Consider the following 23,365-nt stretch of genomic DNA (forward strand, 5'->3'; position numbering starts at 1 on the left):
GAAAGCTATTGTAAGTCTGTCTGCCCCAGTGGTCGTAGAATTTGTATTTTAACGGAATAAAAGTTTAAACGGATTATTACTGTGGACCTGTTTATTCTCGGGCTTTATACTACATTCATTCTCCATTCACTTATTGGCATTCAATGGATACATGCAAAGACCTTATATAATGTTCTATCAGGACTTCTAGGAGAAAAGCGAAAAGCTATTGGGCCTACTGAAAATTTTGAACAATGTCTGCATAAATATAGAAAGTGTACATGATTGTAAATTAAATTATGCAACAATAAATGTTTGCAATATGGCCCCATTGGCTTGCGGAGTTTGGAGTCTATAGGGATTATCGATAGATGTTCACTAAGGTTTTTGAGGCACATAAAAGGAAAGGAGTCAATATTTAATATAGATGGAGTATGGGTCCTAAAAATATTTTTTTCTGGTTGGCCCATGAAACCTTAGATCTGTTTTTATGCTACGCCGTCTTCAGTTTTGATAGATGAAGCCTATTTTGTAGCTTTAGCCCACCATGAGCTAAATCTGATCAAAAATCAGGATATTAACGTTAAATCTACATACCTGGTCTCATCGATGTAAACGGCTTCCAATACTGATGCTGCATATTCGATATTATTCTTCAGGTCAGACACATTAATATCTCCTTTCTCAAGCTGCTTCACCAAACATCTTAATCTGAAAAAAAGAAGGTAGGAAATACAGGCTGTTACTAAATATTATCCTTTATGATTAAGTGATACATATTTAAAGGGACTCTGTCACCTGAATTTGGAGGGAACAATCTTCAGCCATAGAGGCGGGGTTTTCGGGTGTTTGATTCACCCTTTCCTTACCCGCTGGCTGCAATATTGGATTGAAGTTCATTCTCTGTCCTCCATAGTACACACCTGCGCAAGGCAATCTTGCCTTGTGCAGGCGTGTACTATGGAGGACAGAGAATGAACTTCAATCCAATATTGCAGCCAGCATGCAGCCAGTGGGTAAGGAAAGGGTGAATCAAACACCCGAAAACCCCGCCTCTATGGCTGAAGATTGTTCCCTCCAAATTCAGGTGACAGAGTCCCTTTAAGACATAGAGCTGAAGGGGGGCAAAGTAAAAATAATAATTAGCCCTCTTTTCAGGTTCTGTTTTACATTACCTCACGTATGATTAAACGGATTGCCCACTACTCAGACAACCCCTTCTCAATGCCTAAGTTTCCCCTTTGTAAAATAATTCCTTTACTCGCCTCCGGTGGATGCACCATTCCAGCAATGTTAACACTGGCTCCCAGGGATTGCATGACATTATGTCACTCAATCCCGGTGGCTAATCAGTGGCCGCTTCACTCTCAGGCAAATCACATACATCTGGAGGAAGTGAGAGAGCAACAGCTAATCAACTACTGACGAGACATTTGGTGCCAGTGGTGGCAACGGTTATAGGATGTTTCACCCCCAGCAGTTCACCCCCAGCAATTCGCCCCCAGCAGTTTGCCCCCGGTACATTTTGCCCCCGCACATTTCGTCCCCAGCATTTGGCCCCCAGGATGATACTTATCTGTCGCAGCTGCAGCTCCTTGGGTCACGAAGTGCAGTCTAGCGGTTCCCCGTGACGTCAGATGGAAACAGTTGATTTAACATGTCACAAAAGTGCAGCACTCTGTAAGTACTTTTGGGACATGTGGATTGATGACGGATGGGAAATCCATCTGGGGGCAAACTGCTGGGGGCGAAACATCCAAATCCCGGTGGCAACGGTGCTTCTTCTGCTGCTAATGGCTCCCAAATTTTTACCCATGGTATGTTTTTTCTTTCTCTTACACTATCTTGTCCATTGCCACTTTTTCTTTCCCCGTATATTCTATACAACATTATAATTAACCTGCTAATTTTATAAACTCGATTATTCAAAAAGGACAGAATAAGAAATGTTAGGTAGGGTGATACATCTAGAGAAAGCAAAACTTGGCAGCAGCCACAGTACAGGTATGAAGTGCATGGTTGTCAAATTGGATTAGTAAAACAGGTGTGCAAAAATAGACATGCAAAGTCAAATATCAACTTTTTTTTTATTTTTAGTTTTTTTAAATGTAACCACCATCACAAAAGTGCCAAAACAATAATTGGTAGTTAGGAACACATCCTAAGAACTGGCAGTAGGACTCTGTATGAGTGTGGTGTGTACAGATGTAAAATTTGACAAGGAAAACACATGCGCAAAACAAAATTGTTTGCAACACGCACAACTTGTGGTATTGACAGTCACAGTTAAAGGGAATCTGTCACCCCCAAAATGGAAGATGAGCTAAGCCCACCGGCATTAGGGGCTTATCTACAGCATTCTGGAATGATGTACTGTAGATAAGCCCCCGATGTATCCTGAAAGATAGCAAAAACAGGTTATATTATACTCACCCAGGGGCGGTCCCGCTGCGGTCCGGTCCAATGGGCGTCGCGGTCCGGTCCGGGGCCTCCTATCTTACGATGACATTCTCTTCTTGTTTTCATGCTGCGGCTACGGCTCAGGCGTACTTTATCTGCCCTGTTGAGGGCAGAGCAAGGTACTCTATGGCCAACGTGAACATGCGTTCATGTGTTGCATTTATACCAACTTAAGCCAAGCTCATTTTTTGTTTTTATATATACCATATATATATATATATATATATATATATATATATACATACATATATATATATATACGGTTTATACACACATATATATGTATATATATCAGCTAGCTAGTGGAAGACAAGTACAGTATGTTTTTGAGGGAACAGAGAAATGATGCTCTATGCTCAAGATCTCTTTTAGCGCTTTTTATTGTTCCTCTTCTTATTTCAAGAAACATAACTTTTTTTTTTATTTCTCCATTGACATACCCATATTAGGGATTCTTTTTTTGTGAGACAAGTTGCAGTTTTGAACAATACAATTTTTTGAAACATATTATTTACTGGAAAATCAGAAAAAGTTCAAAGTGGGGTACATTGATGAAGAAAGCACAATTCAGACATTGTTTTTTGTTTTTTGAGGGTTTTGTTTTAATGGCACACAGCATGCAGTAAAAATTACCTGGCATCAGGTCAGTACAATTACAGCGATTCCAAATTTGTATATTGTATGTCATCAATATTGTAGCCATGGAAAATACCATTAAGGCTACGTTCACACTAGCGTTGTGCGCCGCTGCGTCGGCGACGCGACGCACAACGCACCGAAAAACGCGTGCAAACGCACGCAAAAACGCTGCGTTTTTCGACGCGTGCGTAGTTTTTTGACGAAAATCGGACGCAAGAAAAATGCAACTTGTTGCGTTTTCTTGGTCCGACGCTAGCGTCAAAAAAGACGCACGTGTCGGAAAACGCAACAAGCAAAAACGCATGCGTCCCCCATGTTAAACATAGGGGCGCATGACGCGTGCGTCGCCGCTGCGTCGCCCGACGCTAGCGCGACGCACACTAGCCGAACGCTAGTGTGAACGTAGCCTAAAGGAGTTGTCTGAGACTTTAACATTGATGACCCATCTTTAGGACAGGTCACCAATGTCTGATTGGTGGGGTACGACACCCGGCAGCCCCTCCAATCAGCTGCTTCCGGTGTGGGTGGTAGCCGGAACTGCTCGGTTACGGAGCTGCACAGCTCTGAAAATAGTATAGTGGTCAAGGCAGAATACTGCACAGCCGCTAACTATTCAAATCAATAGATGGTGGATGTGTAGGGAGGAGAACCAAGTTGATGGTCTCTCCTGTGTATCTGGACCGGAACCATCGGGGCTGTCACCAGTCTTGAAGGAGGAAGAGATTGCTGACCGGAGCAGTTCAGTGCACCTGACTGATGGGGGCGGGTCCGACATAAATAGCAGTTTGAGCGGGAAGACAGGACACTTGGCGGGGACCGAGCTTGTGAGTAGTAAGACGGTTAACTCCCTCTTCACAGACCCAAGCCCGCTATATGTGCCTATACCCCCAGCTAGCCAGACTGCCGACGCTTCCTACCCTCAGCCCAGAGAGTCTTCCTCACCGGGTAGTGACCAGGATAGAGTTCATACCTTCACTCCGCTCACCACCGCGGAGTCACCACTTAGTCCCATCCTTGTGGTGCCTGCTGAGGACTGGCCCGTGCCTGTGGCTGTGTCCACTGGACTGTGTGCTCCTACTGCGGCCTTGCTCACTGAACTCTCTGCTTCCTCTTCTGTGCCATCGAACATCACCTCTGCCTCACCGTGTGCATGGATCAGGAGATCGCATGCCGAAGAACCCAGGGCATTCGTCATCGCAAGAAGAAAGTGCATCACTCACCTCTGGGACCGGATCGGAGACATCTTGCGCTGTCTGAGGCACCACCGTGGGATCTTCCAACCGCCTTCTGCCAGCGCATAGAGACTGATATGTCAAAACTGTTACATTCTATTGCATTTGACTTTCCCCTATCCTCCAATCACATTCCTTACCCCTCTGCTTGGTACCATTACTGTTCTTATACATAAATCACCTGTTCTGTTAACCCTTGTTCTGCCTTCTGTGTGTCACTGCATCCTAGCATCCTTCAAGTGGCGTAGTCGGCAGGATGCAGTCCAATACCATGCAGGTGGCAGACCAAGCAGTTGGGGGTGGCCCCAGGACTAGCCTTTCCTTGGGGGCCATGCTGAGTAATTTGCCCAAGTTAACAGGGAGCAACACTATGATATGCAGCTGGACTGAGCACCTTAGAGGCATGATGAGAATGCATTCCATGACCCCCGTTCTGGAGGCTGAGGTGGCCATTATGGCCCTGGATGGGGAAGCAAGGGATTCAGTAATGTTATGGACCCCACAAGACCGGGATACATTTAATAAGGTGCTACAGATCTTGGAGGAGACCCACGGGGACCCCATAGACATAGGGCAACTGAGGACATGACTTTTTAGTAGGATGCAAAAGGAGGGAGAGACCGTGACCCAATATATGAATGTCTTGCAAGAGATACACATCGCAATTATTAGGAAAGATGGTAGTAAGACCCACAGACATAATGCTACGAGACCTCTTAGTGACAGACTTGAGAGACGTGCTGACAAAACAAGACCTCTAAAAACATGTACAAGTAGGGAGTGAAGCATGCATGCGTGAACAAGGGCTTGGGGTGACAGTCCCGATGGGGAAGGTCCAGCGCGTGGGGGTGTCTGTAAATGCTATTGCTGAACCCCAGTGGGTAGAAGAACTGAGAAGAGAACTTCTGAGTGTGAAAGTAGAACTGGCTGACATCAAAAGAAAAATGGAGACTACCAGTAACCCTTCAGAGAGCAGGGAGGGCCCGGAGCCCCGCCATGACTCCAGAATACTTTGCCGGCCGAGGCGTATCACGTGTTACAACTGCGGAGAGAGTGGACACATCGCACGGGAGTGCACTCACCACGGAAGAGTGACGTCTCGTCGCCCATTAAACCAGAGGGCTTCGAACTGGGGGGACGCTGCCCGGAGCCAGAACAAGTAAGGAAGAGAAGTGGAAGTCCTGCAAGTTTAGTGTCAACATGCCTCCTGATATGGGCAGAAATGGATGGACGTGTAGTGCGATGCCTGGTGGACACGGTCTCACAGGTGACAACGATGCCAGAGGCTTTTTCCGGGAAACATTTTCCCTGGGGCAAACCGACCCGAATGGGGCTCTGAGATAATATTAATGGCAGCCAACCAACTAAGCATCCCAGTAGCAGGGGTGGTATGGATGCAGGTATCCATCTGTGGAAAAGACCTGGACGGAAATGCGTGGTACTGACACAGGGAGAGGTGAACTATGGACCTGTTGTCACCTTGGGGATGAATGTGCTGAAGAAGTCTGGAAGCCTTCTCCTCAGAGACCCCTCTAACGGACTTTGATACAATGGGGCCCACACACACCACAGAGAAGAATATTCCAGCAATTGACATGAATGGCACAAGCGCAGGAGTCTAACTGCGAGGAGGGAGTGTTAGGGAAAGTAATTTTTCCGGCCTCCACCAAGATTGTACTTCCACCAGGATAAACAGTGCTGTCCATGCCCGTTCCTGCTTGTGTCCCCCTGAAGTTAAAATCGAACCATCCTCTTCTGAACAACTACCCATGGGACTCCTGGTGGCGCGTACTTTGGCCATTGTAAGGGAATGAACTGTTCCGGTATGGTGCATTAACTTATAAGATCAGGACATTACTGTCGTTCCCAGAAGTGTGGTGGCCTGAATCATGAACCTACCAGAAGAATTTATACCCCCTCAAACAGTTCAATTGGAGGTACAACCTGGAGACCCCTGGACTGTGTCAGTGAATTCCATATCAGTGTCAGAACCTCGTTTTATCAAGGAAGGCCAGCCCATATTGGAACAAATGAGGGCTGAACTGGCCGAACTCGAACCCTCTCAGGTACGACAGGTACAAGCTCTGCTGGGGACGTATAAGGAAGTCTTCGCCCTCCATAAAGATGATTTTGACTGCACCATGGCCATTGCGCACAAAATACCAAATGGAAGTGCCACGCCCATACGAGAACGTTCCTGACAGATTCCCCCACAGTTGTACCAGGAAGTGAAAAACATACTGAATCAGATGTTGCAGGCCGGTGTGATCCGAGAAAGCCAGAGTCCGTGGGCTGTCCCAGTTGTGTTGGTGCGAAAGAAAGACGGCACCTTGTGGTTTTGTGTGGACTACCGAAAACTTGACGTCTCGTACCCGCTGCCACAGATTGAGGAGTCCCTGTCTGCTCTGAGGAAGCCAGGTTCTTTTCTACACTGGACCTTGCCAGCAGCTACGGACAAGTCCCCATGTCTGAACAAGATCGAGCAAAGATTGCCTTCATTCTTCCCATGGGTCTATACGAGTTCAACCACATGCCCTTTGGCTCACGGAACTTTCCAACGTCTCATGGAGATGTGCCTGGGGGACTTGAACTTTGAGTCGACACTCATCTATCTGGACGACATTATAGCCATCACAGCTTCATTTGAGGAATATCTGCAATGCCTGGAACAAATGTTGGACCGCCTTCAGAAGCATGGACGAAAGGTGAAGCCCCAGAACTGTCATTTGTTCCACACACAGATTGAATACCTGGGTCACTGTGTGCATGGATCAGGAGATCGCGTGCCGAAGAACCTGGAATATTCGTCATCACAAGGAGAAAGTGCATCATCTGCGGACCGGATTGGAGACATCTCACACTGTCTGAGGCGCCGCCGTGGGATCTTCCAGCCGCCTTCCTCCAGCGCACACAGACTGGTAAGTTAAACTGTTGCATTCTATTGCATTTGATTTTCCCCCTATCCTCCAATCACATTCCTTACCCCCCTGCTTATACCATTACTGTTCTTATACATAAAGCACCTGTTACCCCTTGTTCTGCCTCTTGTGTGTCGCTGCAACCTACGCACCTGCTAGAATCCTACAGATGTGTAGCGCCCATCCGTAGTCACTATTGTGTTGACACAGATGTGTTGTGCATCTCCGTAACTGAGCCATTCTGGCATCCAATGACACTGGGAACACCTAATTAGTGGGGTGCCAGGTGTCGCACTCCAAATGATCAGACATTGATGACCTATCCTAAGAATCGTCCATCAATGTTCAAGTCCCAGACAACCCCTTTAAGCACTGTTACTGATATTTATTTGTTTGGCTTCTATTATTCAGTTATAGAAAATATTGTGATATTTATTGCTATATTTTCCTACATGACTATTCATTCAATTCAATCTGTTCCTTTTCACTTAGGCCAACATAAACATGAGATTAAACAAAGTTTACCTTGTAATAATTGTTATTTTTTAAAGCATATCCTGTTACCATTATTAATAAGGCAATGTCTCATCTCATTCAACAGATACTTAAATACTTTTCATAATTTATAAGTAATATTTTCACTAAATTGATCCCTGCTAGGAATTAGCGCACAGCAAGAGATCTAGTCCCTTGAAGTATCGGCCTGGAAATTAACCTTTTGATACCTTTGCCAACAAATACAAAAGTGCTATTAAATATTTTAGAAAATGTTCATAATTTATTTATGAATTCCACTTTTATTCTTTACCAGTACTTATTAAATTATTTGCTAGTGCTATCAGCTACAATTGCTGATTACACCTCTTGTACAATATTTCTTTTCTGCTGCTCTCCATATCCAATTGGTTAACTGATTGGCCAAGTTCACTTACAATAGCCAGAAATGCTAATTATTAGATAATAGATATATATTTTAGTATCAAGAATATTATTTAGAGATGAGCAATGTGCGCTGAATGATTAGATCTTGATAGTATTGTCCAGTGACATAAAACGTTCTTGAGTACCGTAGTTTGAATGGAAATTAATTAATCTTGCTAATATTGTTTCATTTTTTCAATTTCACCATTGGCCATATTTCATAACAAATGGCATTGTCCCAGAAGTATGACTTGACACAATATTCTGATCCAGCTACCTCTTCTTCGGTGTGTCAGTGACATGATGATAGGGAATCTAGATTGTGAGGCCCAATGGCTACAGTGCCTATAATGTCTGTAAAGCGCTGTGGAATTATTGGCGCTATATAAGTAAAATAAATAAATGAACTTTAGTTTTCTGAACATCACAAGTGGCCTTCTTTCAGATCTTGATGCACTGTCTTGGATACAGGACACTGTGTCATACCGTTCTGACACAGTGAGTTTCCTTCCCTTTCCCGATGTTAGTGACGTGTATGAAGGGGGTTGGCTTTCTCGATCAGTTCATTAGCTGAGCCAGACCCCTTCTGTATCTACATAGACAAAGTCTGGGTTGACGTAGCTAACGAATTGAACCAGAAAGTCAGTCCCTTCATCATGTCTTTGAAGTGAGGAAGAAAACAGGTGAACTTCGAGGAAACCCACGCAAACACGGGGAGAACATACAAACTCTGTGCAGATGTTGTCCTTGGCGGGATTTGAACCCAGGACTCCAAAGTAACAGAGCTAACCACTGTTTAATTAAATTTAAATAATTTACATGTGCAAATGACTTAATCATTTTGGTTGTGATACAAAGTCCTAGCAGATTAGCTAAACTCACAAAATGTAATGAGACAGTTCATGTCAATTACTGTATAAAGAGCTGATTCAGGAAAATATAAAGAAAAAAAATGAAAAAGAATTATGGGCGCTGCCAAGTCCAGAGGGGACAGGGTGACCAGGTGATTAGAAAGAGGGGAAATTTATTGAAAACACATTTCGGAGTTGTTCTATCTCCTAAATGCATTGTCAATAAAATCCTCTTCTTTCTAATCTCCTGGTCACCCTGCCTCCTCTGGACTTGGCAGCACCCACAAACATTGCGTTTTTTATTTTCTTTTTCCTGAGTTTCCATGCCTGACTTTGTCAGGTTTAGCGGGTGGAGCAGCAGGCACGTCCCACCATTCCTCCAGCCCTATGCAGAGGTGCACTTGCAATTTGCACACCCTTACCAAGCGAATGGCTTCTTGATTCTCTCTTTCTCTGTTTTATCCCACTGATTTCATACACGCATTAAAATTAATTGGTCTAGTCCAAGTGTATGTGCCTATGGCATCGTTAAGATACCAGTGGAACGGTTGAGTTTTCCAAGACAAAAAAACTTCAGGAAAATGCCAGCGGTCATTCTCATGAAGCCGCTTCACCGGTGTCTTTTCAGTTGTTTTTGCAGCGTCTTTGCTTTAGACTTTCAAGTAACATAGAGTGGGCGGCTTCCAAGCAAAAGCGCCTGGAGAATTAGCATGTTATTTCTTTTAATGTCATTTTGACATTGCTGCTCATGTTTGCAGATCTTTTTGAAGTCTACCTAAAAAAAATGCTTTCCTTGCTTCAAGCCAGACATTTTGCTCCAAAATGTTAGCATAGTTTTGCCACACTGCATAGTTATTTAGATCACACCCCTTTATGTGAATCCATAGCATTCTTATCAGATGAACCACAAGTAGCATCTACAACCACATAGAAAGTGTGGTACAAGGAATGTAAGATGTTTTTTAGACTTAGCATAGTAAGTCTTGAACCTATAACACTACCTGTTAATAAATTTGGCACTTTTTTTGGGTTGTCCATGCTGAAAAATGCAAAATCTACTTCAGCCATGAACATGGCATAAGTTTTGAGGTACAATGTAGATCAGTTATTTTAAACTGTAAATTTGTTCCGCTGAGCTACGTAGGTCATGCCCTTCATGCCCTGTTTGCTAAATTTTACCCACTTTTTAGAAAAGTGCAAGGGCTGGCAGAGAAAAAGGGAAAAACAAGTAAAATCTTGCTCAAAAAACATTCGAGACAAATGTTGTGACTTTTGCCACAAAAAACTAATGTAGAGGGGATGATAAATCTTATTGTTTACATGCAGGACTAAGCATGTGATAAACATGGTGAAAGTGGCAAGAAGAAGCCATGCTAACGTCACATGTATAGACATCAAGTCCTATTGATAATTTGTGAATTTTGACCGTCTCATCTCTGGAGAAAACTCGAATAATCAACATTTGCCCAGATGGCTGTAATAATTGATACCAGGGAGACAAATAATTTTTATTAAAAAGACCTGGAAACATTTTTTCCATTTCAAAGTGTTTAACTCTTCATTGTGTTTTGCCTTGATGACCTCTGGGCTTCTGACAAATGTAAACTCTTGAATCTAGTAAATTGACAAAAAGCTTATATTCAGCACATACTGTAACCAAGACCTGGAGTTTATACAGGAAGTTTCAAACTAAATGAATAAAGTCTGTATAAATTGTGAAACGGGAATGATTTATCTTCATTGTAGTAAAGAAAAATGTGCCAAAAAAATTTCAAATTTTTTTTAATGGGCAATAGACCAAGGATTGAAGAGGAAACATGAAGCGACAAGCGTTTATGTTAAACTGACCTAACATGATATTCAAGGCAGCAATTTAATAATGATAGATATCTGTCTGAGATTTGCCATTACTGGTGACTCAGAATCTGGACGCTGTTTTTATTAATATTTATTACAGTTCTCATAAAATTATAAAAGTGACCCCATGTACGACCCGCCCGGCTGCAGAGCGAATAGCTGCAAGATAATGGCACTCTTAAAAATGGGCAGAATTTCTATATAGCCTTGATTTAGAGTTTAATTTAAAAAATAAGTTGGTTTTATGTTCGTCTTTACTGATTATGGATCAAAAAGGCTTGTGTGAAAATGAAAAACACAAACTCTGAAGAATACCCCTGGCAAAACTGATGGGGCTATGTATGACATAATGATTCAAAGAACACAAAGGGTAAAATCCTTGTCATGTACCTTCTGCATATTAATAGTACCCTTATTCCCAGCTCTCAGAGGTCCCCTGTATTGGATACCATACTCTCTATACATAGTAAAAGCTACAAAACATGTGGTTGTAAATAGTTGAAAAATTTGAGGCCCCTTGCTGACAAGTGAAAATTTGGTAAATTAAATTCTATAACAGTAACCAAAAGTAACATTTTCAATTTTTCTCACTTTCAATTTTTTTGTATTTTAAATTGAAGGGGTTATGCCAATTTTGGAAGCTTAGGATAGGGGATAACTTTCCGTATTGTATTGGAATCCAACACCACTCCTGAAAATCCATGCTTGCTTGGAATGGATTTTCCACCCAGGCACTCGATATAGTAGGAGAAACAGATTGGATGAAAAATGGCCTTATTTTAAGGCAAAATTTAGTAAAAGTAAAACACCAAATACGTGACTTTATTTTTTTTTTAATTTTATGTAAAAAGTTAAAGGAGTTTTCCTAATGAACAAAGTTAATTTTAAAGTTGATTGTAATCAATAGATCTTGGAATAATAATAATTTCCACAATTGATATGTTTAAAAACTGTTCCTCTGCCGAGATAATCTTACAAATGTGCCCCTGCTGTGTACTGTGTAATGGCTGTGTCTCACCATACAGGATCATGGTCTGATCATGCCACAGCTCCTGGGCACAGGGAGAAAGCAAAATGACGACAGATCCTGCAAATCATGTAATCATGCCCACAGGGGCATGATAATGTAAGGAGTATACGGGGGCCATATGATACTCTACTCCCTCCCTCTATGTGAATGTTACTCTTCATGTTTGAACTGTGTATATATATAAATATGTTCTGTTGACATTCTATGATAAACATAGGGAAAGCGTAGTTTACTAATAGGTCCACTAGAGGGAGCACCTTGTATTCGTAGTCAGCACACTGTACATAGTTAATGTAGGAGGGGCCACTGTGGGTTAAGACAGAGAGCTTCCTGTTTTTGCGTTTAGTGTAGCCTGGGAGCTGAACAGCTCAGGAAGGCCTGAGTGCCCCGACAGTCTAGATGGGCTTAATGCCCAAGACAACACAGTGGACTCCATAACATTCAAGGAAGATAGCCCAGCCATCCAGGACCTTTAGTGAGTAACATAGACAGCAGTTAAGACAACAGCAGTGACATCAGTAGTGGGACTGGAGCTGAAAGGAATAACACGGCAGTACAGATGGGCAGATCGCTCACCATGTGGCAGCTTATAGCATGGGCAGATGCCCTCAGATCCATAGCGAAACGGCTGAGGGAACCACCAAGAAAAGTAAGTCTGGACAGAGAGGACGCTGAGGAACCGTATGATACAGTCCATCCCAGGCATTTGTTATGCGACAGGGAGAATAGTGAAGGGAAAGTGGAAGACGTGTACTGCTTGAAACATGGCATTAATGCGGTAACGGCAATGAATGGGCTGTGTCCTGAAGTCAGTAAAGTTGTTCAGTTAAAAGTTGCAATGTACTGTGTCTCAATTCATGCAAAACCGATTACAGAAAGTTTCCAGCAACGCAGAGAAGATCCTGAAGGCGCAGTGAGAGAAGACACAGGTATGCTGAGTAATGGGAACTGTATTCATGTGATGGGAGACCAGGGCACGACTACGTATATGCTCTCGGCCATGACTACGGCCCTGGCCCACCCTCACAATAACATGGAAAGAGGGCTGCAGAGTCTGGGACAACTAACGACCCATCGATTAGTCAGAGTCCTAATTAGCATAGAAAATGAGGACAACATAAATGTTTTTTTAAACCTAATTATTACCTAAAAACATTATACAGGGCTGATTAGGCAGGGACTATACTGATACATAAGTGAATGTTGCTGGGTTGGAGGGCATGGGCGAACCTGATAAGTTCCCTTTAAGAAGTCAAGAAAGACAGAATTAATGCCTCTCTGAAGTTATAAAAAATAACTTTTTGTCACTGTTTGGGTTGTAGAAGCAAAGAAAGAGAGACTACAATAACCAGTTTTGCTAAAATATTTATAACTATTTAAAAAAAATGAATTGTCCTTTAACCCTGTGAATAAATCCATATAATACAAACCACTAGTGGACACAGACAGAAGATGGCCCATGTGCAAGAGAAATATACATGTATGGGCCATTTACAGTCCAGTAGCTCATCATAATGCACAATTCCTTTGTTAGGATGTACACCTTGTACCGATGATATGTCCGCCCCTAAGATAAACCGTAATCATACAGTTGTGAAGCTCAGTGAATTGCTCACTGAAGTAGAATTTTTAGAGTGAAAAAACTTGGCATGTTTTCACACTAGAATCAGCAGCAGAAATGACAAGCTGGCCCATCTGCGGGTTTGCAGGCTGATTATCCCTTTGAATGTTATGCATCTCTCTAAAGCAGTTTTCAAATCCACCACACTGATATCAATTTTTACAAGGATTTATCCATGGAAAACACATCAAACATGAGTGAGAAAAACTCAGTGTAAACATAATAGAAAACTAATTTCTAGAAACCAAGGACTTGCCACCAGATCACCATAAGTGAAACCACAGGACCTCCAGGGGCATGATTCCAAAAGTCCAGGAATACCACAGACAAGTTACTGCATGACTAGTCATCGGGGACCAGATGCTTGCCCACTCTTTTAAGCCATAATGCACTAGCTGTCATGTTATCATTTCCCAGCAGAGATGGTAACAAACAAGTAATGTCAGTCATTATTCGCATATTTATAATTGGTTCTTGAAGACATAAGGCTGGGTTCACACTACGTTCCCCCAGTCCGTCAGACGGACTACGTTACACCGCGGCATAAATGCGGTGTAACGTAGTCCGTTAAGGCCGCCATTAATTCCTATGTCAGACGCATCGCTAGCGCACGCCCACAATGGGCGTGCGCTAGGGATGTGCCGTCATTGAGTGACGGACCCTGAGACGCGGGCTGCACCATTTCCGGGTCCGTCACTGCTAGCGCAGATAGAGCTAGCAGATGCTCTATCTGCGCTAGCGCGATGGAGAATGTCGGCACTTGGGTGAGCAGCCGGTTCACGTATGTGTTGAACGGGCTGCTGTTTAACGCAATGTGATCCCGGCCTAAGAGAGTTTATTACTAGTAACAACTTGCATGTAACAAATATTTTTTCTTATTATATTTCAATTTTGGAAAATAAATTGCTTCTAATCATGAATTCTTCATTCAACGTCTTCGCTACTTTAGGAGGAAAATGTGACTTGTTTTTCTTATAAATGTGGATTTTATGCTTAGTTTATTGAAATCAAATGCAGCTTGAAAAACACTGAATAACAAAAGGCACACCCACTAGCAATGTAAATAGTGAATATTTGGTAACTCAGTAAAAACTATGGTGATTTCATTTACAGTGCATCGGTGCAGAGCCGGCTCTCAGTCAGTGCTGGCTGTCAGTCAGTTCCAGGCCATGTATACAGTCACCACTCAAAGTGCTGATTGGTGACTGTAGCCACTCTGTTTCTCTAAGGAGTCTCTCTTTTAGTAGCTCCTGGGCACCATTCTAACTAGTTATGGTACTCATGATTTACGTTTTTGATAAAAAAACGGCTACCTCATCCTGGTTTCTATGGGTCAGGGCAAAGTTTGTGCAGGTTGCATCTAGTTTATCATAGGTGTTGGCAATATGGGCCTGTGGTTAGATGGTTCTTCAACCTTAGTAATTGGAGTGTTGATTATGCATAGATTCATTTCAAGGTAGTATCTTTGTCCATATAGCGAGATATTATCTTATACAGTCAGGAGATAAGCAGCGTGGCCTTTCATGACGCTGATGTTAGAAGGACTTTCACATTGGCCCAAAAAATTGTCTGCCATCTGTTGAGATCTGCTCCACTAAACAAGGTCTAAAAGATTATTCTCAAAATTATACATTATCTCCTATCGATGAAACAGGTTAACGGGATCTAATTGTTGGAACCCCCCACTGATCCTGAGAATTTAGCTTTCAATTCCAGGAACTGCCCTATGCAGTCCCATCTTTAATGAAACGGAGGTGCGCTTGCCTGAATGGCACTCCATTTATTGTCTTTGGGACAGCTGGAGGAAGCCCAATACAGAGTTCAACAATAACAATTTGGGGAATTACCCTTTGAAAACTACCTAGTTTAGTATAATGCCAATTAAAAGACTCCCTCAACAATATTACTCTGTTTCCTACACAAACTTTTTTCACACAGTAATTCCAGCAATAGGGTGATATTTCAGTGATCTATAACACCTGGCAAAGAGGGAACAGTTCCTTATTAGGGATAAATAGAGAGGGAAAATTTGCCTTGATGGTTAATTTGCATTACAGAACTGGCCCCATTTTTTGAAGCATAAAAGGACTATCCTATAGTCTAAGGAAGTGTTCCCAAACTCCGGTCCTCAAGAGCCACCAACAGGTCATGTATTCAGGATTTCCTTAGTATTGCACAGGTGATGGAATTCTTGCTTTTCCAGGTAATGCAATGATCACCTGGACAATACTAAGGAAATCTTGAAAACATGACCCGTTGGTGGCTCTTTGAGGACCGGAGTTGGGGAACACTGGTCTAAGGGCTATAAAAAAACTTTTTTTAAAAATCCTTATACCCAATTCATTTGTCACCTCTCTGGCCTCGCCGCTCCTCACAGCCACCTGTCTGGTCTTCGACAAATCCTGAGATCGTGCTGAAATTCCTGCACATAAAGCCACAACGCAGGATGTGATGTCCTGTCCATTTTTGAGCAGAACTCTCAGAACTGGAAGTCCAGGCCTATCATGAAAGGTGCAGGAATTACAGTGTGAGCAGTGGTGATCATAAGATGCGACGAGGACTGGACGGGTGAGGTGGAGGACTGGAGGGTATGTAGAGGTGAGTGGAAAGCGTAAGGATTTTTAAAATATTTTTACATCGTATGATTATTATGCACTGGGGTCTGGAGAGATGTGACCATAGCCAAAGGTGAAAACGTGGGAGGCAGAAAAAAAAATTAAATAAAAATGGACCTTGTTATCAATCTATTGCTACTAATCAGAGTTTAGCTTGGTAGCTTGAAATCAAAAATTGCCATTTTGACAATACAATCAATTCCTTACAGACTTGTAAATTGCCTTTTCAGACAAGAAGATGACTTGAACTCGAGTGCCAACTATTGGAAGTAGCAATTCTAAAAGTCAATATCGACCCTTTAACGAGTCTGTCTAGAACAGGCAATTTGCATATTTGATTTCCAAAACGAGCAGTGCATGCCTCATAAGCCTCCTTATACTGGCATGCCAGGCATGTCACCCTCCACAAGGAGAAATGTTAACCCTTAGATTAGAGGCTCGCAAGATTTATTTTCTTAAATGTTAAGAAGGTCAGGGGTGCTTCTTTCATTCCAAACTCTGCGTGTAACACACAATTCTATTTTTATTAGGATGCCTGTAAACAAATAAGGCTCATACATCACATTCTTGCTGTGTTTGTACTTTCCTCCTCGAGGAACGAAAGAGGAATAATAAATATTACGATCGCTGCTCAATTTCTGAGAATAAATTGAAAAAAATAAATATATCAGTTAATTTGATATCTCCATTATTAATAAATAATACTGTAATACATGGGGCCATAAATTATACACTGCAATATGTAAAATAGATACCTTTCGATACAGGAAAGCTGGAAGATGCAGCCTCATGTTTTATAATAGGGAAATGAAAAATGGAAGTATTATTTCAACTGCAAATCTTGTGTCTTCCTTCCTGACCTGTTTTATGTCTTGTGTCACACAGCTGTAATATCTGAGCAGAAGCTTTATCTTCTACACTACGTGGTATAAACACAAGACTTGACTCTTATTGCTACAGTTTTATATAATCACGTGACATTTCATCGCAAGGACTCGGCGCTATGAACTGATAGATGAGGCAACCAGATGTTACACTGAAAATCTGTGTCTGGTTCGGACAGTCATTTGTGTGCTGCTCACAGATTTCCTATAGCATTGGACATTGCAGGGGTGTGAAGGACAGAGACTACAGCACTATACGATGTCTGAACTTCACAGGAGTACCAAGGTGGTAGCCATGAGGGCATCCGGTGGCCTCCAGCTGCGGTCCGGTCAAATGGCTGTCTCAGGTCCGCTCCGGCACCTCCCATCTTCATTCCATGACGTCCTCTTCTTGTCTTCACGCCGTGGCTCCGGCGCAGGCGTACTTTGTCCTGTTGAGGGCAGAGCAAAATACTGCAGTGCGCAAGCGCCGGGCCTCTCTGACGTTTCCGCAGCGTGAAGACCAGAAGAGCACGTCATGGAATGAAGATGGGAGGCGCTGTTCCGGACCTGAGACACACATCGGAGCAGGACCGCCCTTGGGTGAGTATAATCTAACCTCTTTATTCTCCTCTTTCAGGTAACATCGGAGGCTTATCTAAAGCATTACAGAATGCTGTAGATAAGCCCCTGATGACAGCGAGCTTACCTCACCATCAATTTTGGGGGTGACAGGTTCCCTTTAAGGCTGACATTTAGAATGTATTATCCGTAGTTTTACATTGGACTGCGGGTAAACCTACTGACTTATGCTAAACCAGAAAAAGTATACATAAAAAAACAAAATATCTAAAATAAAAGGAATACCGTAACTGAATTAAGCAATTGATGAATTGACATGTTACAATTAAACTCTCAGCAAAAATGTAAACCACAAACTCCTCCGATGTTTTGAATGCTTTTTTGTTTTTCCAAAATGTCTAAAATGGAAAATGAAGCAACTTTGCAAAGAGTCTTGAAAAAAAAAATCTGCTTTTGCTTTGTGTCTACAATTCCAATGCAGCCCTACGGGGCCACAGACCACAAACAATTTGCAGTCTTACAATGCATGTGAATGGAGCAGATCTGCAGGAAACGACCATTACTTTTTAAAGTGGGAAAACCGCTGAAAATTCAGGTTCATTTATACCAGGATTCTGTGCGGAGGCATTTATTTTGTGAAGTTACCGAGTACAATGTGTAAGGAGACACGAAGCCAATGATTGTAACTAAAGCAATGGAAAAGGAAAGAAGTAATAGAATGATTCCAAAAATACCTGGTGCCAAGGGTAGAAGCAGAATGTTCCACATTGACTCAGAGAGAGTTCATTTTTAAGGACAAGCAAAGTATTATTTTTTTTATATTTTCATAAATATTGCAGGACATTTTGTTTTATGACTTTTATGATCACATTTCAGGTTACATAAGGAGTTAGGATAAGGACATTTTCACTGTTTTTAAGAGGATATTTATTTTCAACATATTTGTATGCAAAACAAAATATTCCATTTACTCATTTGACAAACCAGGGGATCTGTAATGTGTTATCCAACACACAATGAATTAGGTCATTGGTTAGAGGTTGTGGACAAGATTAGTAACATTTTTTGTGCTAAAGCTCCTATTGTCACCAGAACCAATTCCCATGGGTAGTGATGAGCGAACGTGCTCTGATAAGGTGTTATTCAGCATGCTCGGGTATTATCCGGATATCTTGGGCATGCTTGGATAATATGTACTAGTCCCTGCGGCTGCTAAAAATGCCTAACAAACAGGCAATCACCGCATGTGTCTAACAGCAAAACATGCAGCCGCCGGGACTCGAACATATTATCGGAGCACGCCCAAGATACTCGGGTAACCTTTAACCTTCGAACATGCTCAGATAACATCTTATCCAAGCACGTTCGCTCACGACTAATCCCGATTCATCAACCAGTTCTCCCAGAATACTGGTTCTGGAGACTTTATAGTTGTGCGAAAATGTTATGATTTTTAGGCCTTGACTCAAAGAATTCTGGAAAAATTGTTTTGAAAAGTTGCAAAATTTTGGTGCAGAATTGCAGAAGAAAAATGTAGGAATCCAGCTCCAGGATGTAAAATATCAAAAAATTCTTTATTCAAAACATTTTAAAATTGGAACAAGGGCTTACAAATGACCAGCAAAATAGTTAGGGAGCAGCCATGGATGACTGAACGCGTTTCGAACAACTGCTGTGTTCTTAGTCTTCAGTACTGAAGTTTTTTTTAAATGTTTGAATAAATAATTTTTTGATATTTTACATCCTGGAGCTGGATTCCTACATTTTTCTTCTTACATTTTCTACGTCCTGGCAGAGATGTCATTTCCGTGCTCGGATGATACCACCACAGCAAATCAACTTCTAATGGGTGAGCTGAAATAACCTTTTTTCGTATATAAGCGACTTTTGGCGTTTTCATGTCAGTCTCTCACAGCTCCGCCACAAATGGGCAGATGTTGGGCAATAATTCATGATGAGCTGTGGCGTTCCCTATTTCAGAAACCTTACTCCAGTCAGGTACTGGAGTAATATTTGTGGCGAGGTGCACGCAGGCAGGCACCTCTTTATGAATCAGCAGCATCTGATCCCACCATGCTCCCGAAACTGGTGATAGCTGGTTTTGAAGTATTGGGTCCTTGGTGTTTTTGTGCAAGTCTTGGTTAACTCTGCCAACCTTTGAAAAAATAAGTGCAGTTGGAAAAAGGAAGAGGCATGGCTGAGTGCGTCCGGCAAGTTAATCATAATTTCTGCCACAAAAAATTAGAAATGTTATCTAGTCCCCGGCTGATGTACATTTCCTGCAATGGTGCAAAACAGAAGCATGCCTCATGAATTTGATGCATCTTACGCCTGCAGACCCTTCATCAAGATTGGCACACAAAACACCAGTCTTGATTAATTGAAGCCTTGGTGTCATTTCCACAAAAGTTGCTGACCATTTTTACAGTTTTAAACTTTATGAAGTGTAACATCTCCTTTACTTACCAACACCTCAATGAATGTGATAATCAGTACAGTTTTCCATCAAAAAGGATCCATTAGATGAGAAGATGATGATTGACTTTTTGTCCATGCATGCCTTCGCCTTTCTGTTTCTATTCTTTGGTTTTCATCAATATATTTGTATGTTGTAGTATACACTTGGAGGTGGTGACTGACTCCATGTTTAGCTGCGCACTTCTCCCATAAACCTAAGGCTCTTGTTAATTAGTGCTGGATCCTACCTGCTCTTGAAATTTGCCTGCTTTTAGCCCGGGAGAGGCATGCTTGATAAATATTAGGTTAGGGTCCCATCAAAGAAAGGGCGCCTTTTCATGGCTGTTGGGTTCTCATGAATTGGCCAACTTATGCCCTAAATAACTTCATTTTTATAAGTATATTCTATATAGCAGTAATGCGGTCCAAATTTCATATATTCAATGCTTGCATACATATGACGTGAGTCATGTGCACCATGCCATAAATCAGGGACTACAATGAGATTTCTGGCATAGGGAATGTAACAGCTTGTCATGTATTAATCGAGCTATGACATCACGCCCCCAATGTACCCCATCCCGCTCCAGTTCCACCAAAACTAGAGAAAGCAGCATAAAAAAGGCAGAAGTCGCAAAAAACAGGGGCAACTCCAAGTTGCGGCAAAATTTTTACAGCTTATATGCCACTTTTTTTTGCTATGAAAGCTTTGATGAATCAGGGACGTAGTCTTCAAAAATACACAGATATATGACTTGCACCATAGACTTTAGTGGCTATGTGTTCTATTAGTGAAAATCATGGAGAGAAAAGTATGTGATTCATGGATGTGTGAATGAGGCCTTAGGAAAAGACTTACTGTATTTGCTGCATTACACATGTATATGGTAAATGGACTTATTACTATAGACTTGCCCTTGCTACAAGTTAATCAATCCCAGATGTTACTAATGATGCCACAGAAGTTGCACTGGGATGTGCAAAAGAAAATGGTTTTCTCATAAAGTAATGTATCGAAAGATTTTGGCTTTGGTCCTGCAAAAATGTGATTGCCATTTGACTTTTAGTCTTGCAAGAGTTACAGAAACTTTTACATAAACTTTTACATAATTGATTGTGCTGATTCTTCAGAATGGGATTCACTCATTGTTCTAACTTAAAAAAAACCACTGTAACATTCATCTTTGTGTGTTACATAATGCTGGCTCAATGGGTTAGGTAGGTCATCTAAGCCCAAGGTCCAAATGGGCACACAGGCCACAGACGTCGGTACAGCAGGCGGGTGCATCCTGGAAACTGCAGGCAAACTAAAAGTCTTAATAAAGTTCTGGAAGCTGCAAGTACATAGGAAACTTCCTGGAAGTTGCTGGCAGACATGTAAAAGGGTTACTAGAAGCCGCAGACAGACAAGTGAAGTACTGGAGACCACTGACATGAACGGTGCACAAACAAACTAAAAACTATACTAGAACGTTTTAAAACCAAGACCCAGGTGTGTGCTTTGGGAGGCCTTATATAGGCCTAAGAAATACAACACTTGGGAGCACGCTGAGGTACTTGCAGAGCCCGACGTGGAGCATAGGAAAGTCTAGAAGACCCGATGAGGGAAGCAGAACACGGATCTGGGACAGATGTGTAACATTGTGTAGATCTGAGAGAGTGTGCTTGGCAGGTGTGATTGGCAGTCATCCACTATCACACATAGAAGAAGTGTTTGCTGAACAAACTTTTTCAACACTGAATTTCAAGAGTAAATATTGCCAAGTACTATTACATGAAGATAGTAGAGAGCTTATGGCACTTATTACACATGATCGACTAGCATCAGCACCCAGTTGTTTCCATCTCTTGACGTCATTTGATTAAAAAAAAAAAATCAGGAGTACATTACTATCTGGTTGATATGATCATTTTTGGAAATACCCCAGAAAAACATGATGTGCATCATGAATACCCCAGAAATACAAGATGCACATCGCCGGGTGGCACTAGATTGAGTTGACTTTGCAGAACTACAAATGATCATAACTAAATGCCACATCTGACAAACCGAGCTGTTCTTTCTGTTATGTGTTATTGCACAAAAAGAAGTAATACTAGATCCAGAGCATGTTGGTGCTATCACCAAATCATCTAATCCCAGCTGACCTGCAGATACTATGCTTTTTGGGCGGATTTACCTCCCGGTATCAAAGTTCATTCCCAATTATGCCACAGTTGTGGAACCTCTCAGAGCAATGCTTGAGATCCCACAGATTCATCCCGGACACCTGCAGAACGTCTTACTGCAACCCGCACTGCACTTGCATTGTTTAATTCTGCTTCACCTCCCGTTGTTACTACTGATACTTTAGATTATGGCCTTGACTTACTAGTCAGCGGCACACAGACATTGAATTTATTATGAATTTGCTTAAAGGGAACCTGTCACCCCGTTTTTTCAGATTGAGATATAAATACTGTTAAATAGGGCCTGCGCTGTGCGTTACTATAGTGTATGTAGTGTACCCCGATTCCCCACCTATGCTGCGAAATACATTACCAAAGTCGCCATTTTCGCCTGTCAATCAGGCTGGTCAGGTCGGGTGGGCGTGGTGACATCGCTCTTTTCTTCCCCAGCTTTCCGTTGGTGGCGTAGTGGTGTGCGCATGTCCAAGTTCCAAATTCCCTGCGCGCACGTGAAGAAACAGCGCGCGATCTGCGCTGTTATCCCTTTCATCGGTGGGGGCGGCCATCTTCCTGGGGCCGCGCATGCGCAGATGGAGTGCTCTGCTGCACGGGGCTTCAGGAAAATGGCCGCGGGATGCCGCGCGTGCGCAGAAGAGATCGCGGCGGCCATTTTCCCAAAGCCGAGATGCAAACTGATTGACAGGCGAAAACGGCGACTTTGGTAATGTATTTCTTAGCATAGGTGGGGAATCAGGGTACACTACATACACTATTGTAACGCACAGCGCAGGCCCTATTTAACAGTATTTATATCTCAATCTGAAAAAACGGGGTGACAGGTTACCTTTAAAGAACATGAACATGCACTGAAAGAAAGTATTCAGCAGTGGAGAAAAAGTCACTAGCATGCGTGTGGGCACCTGAAAAGAGGAAAACCTATCTTCAGGGGATAGAAATTCACTTTCCGCATAGAAAATAGACCTTTAACATCTTTACTAACCACAAAAAGGATTTGACTGAGCTGGAATGAGCCAGTTGGTCTGCAAAGCTTTTGTCATTTAATTACGATATAAAGTGCACACCAGGATCAGAAGATATTGCTGCAGGTTGTGTGTCTCGCTGCCTGAACCAGTAACAGATCCTAATTTTGATGAGGATGTAGAAGTGGTTG

General features: G+C 42.3%; 1 protein-coding gene across 3 annotated transcripts in view; it reads right to left on the reverse strand.

The window, feature by feature from the left end:
• Window positions 1–23,365, reverse strand: part of PDE1A (phosphodiesterase 1A) — a 372,143-nt gene that overhangs the window by 98,763 nt on the left and 250,015 nt on the right. For all 3 annotated transcript variants that reach the window (XM_069733240.1, XM_069733238.1, XM_069733239.1), the window contains exon 2: window positions 577–690. In XM_069733240.1, coding sequence (XP_069589341.1) covers window positions 577–690 — 114 coding nt within the window. The remainder of the gene's footprint in view (window positions 1–576; window positions 691–23,365) is intronic.

This window comes from Ranitomeya imitator, chromosome 7 (assembly GCF_032444005.1).
Source record: "Ranitomeya imitator isolate aRanImi1 chromosome 7, aRanImi1.pri, whole genome shotgun sequence".
NCBI lineage: Eukaryota > Metazoa > Chordata > Amphibia > Anura > Dendrobatidae > Ranitomeya > Ranitomeya imitator.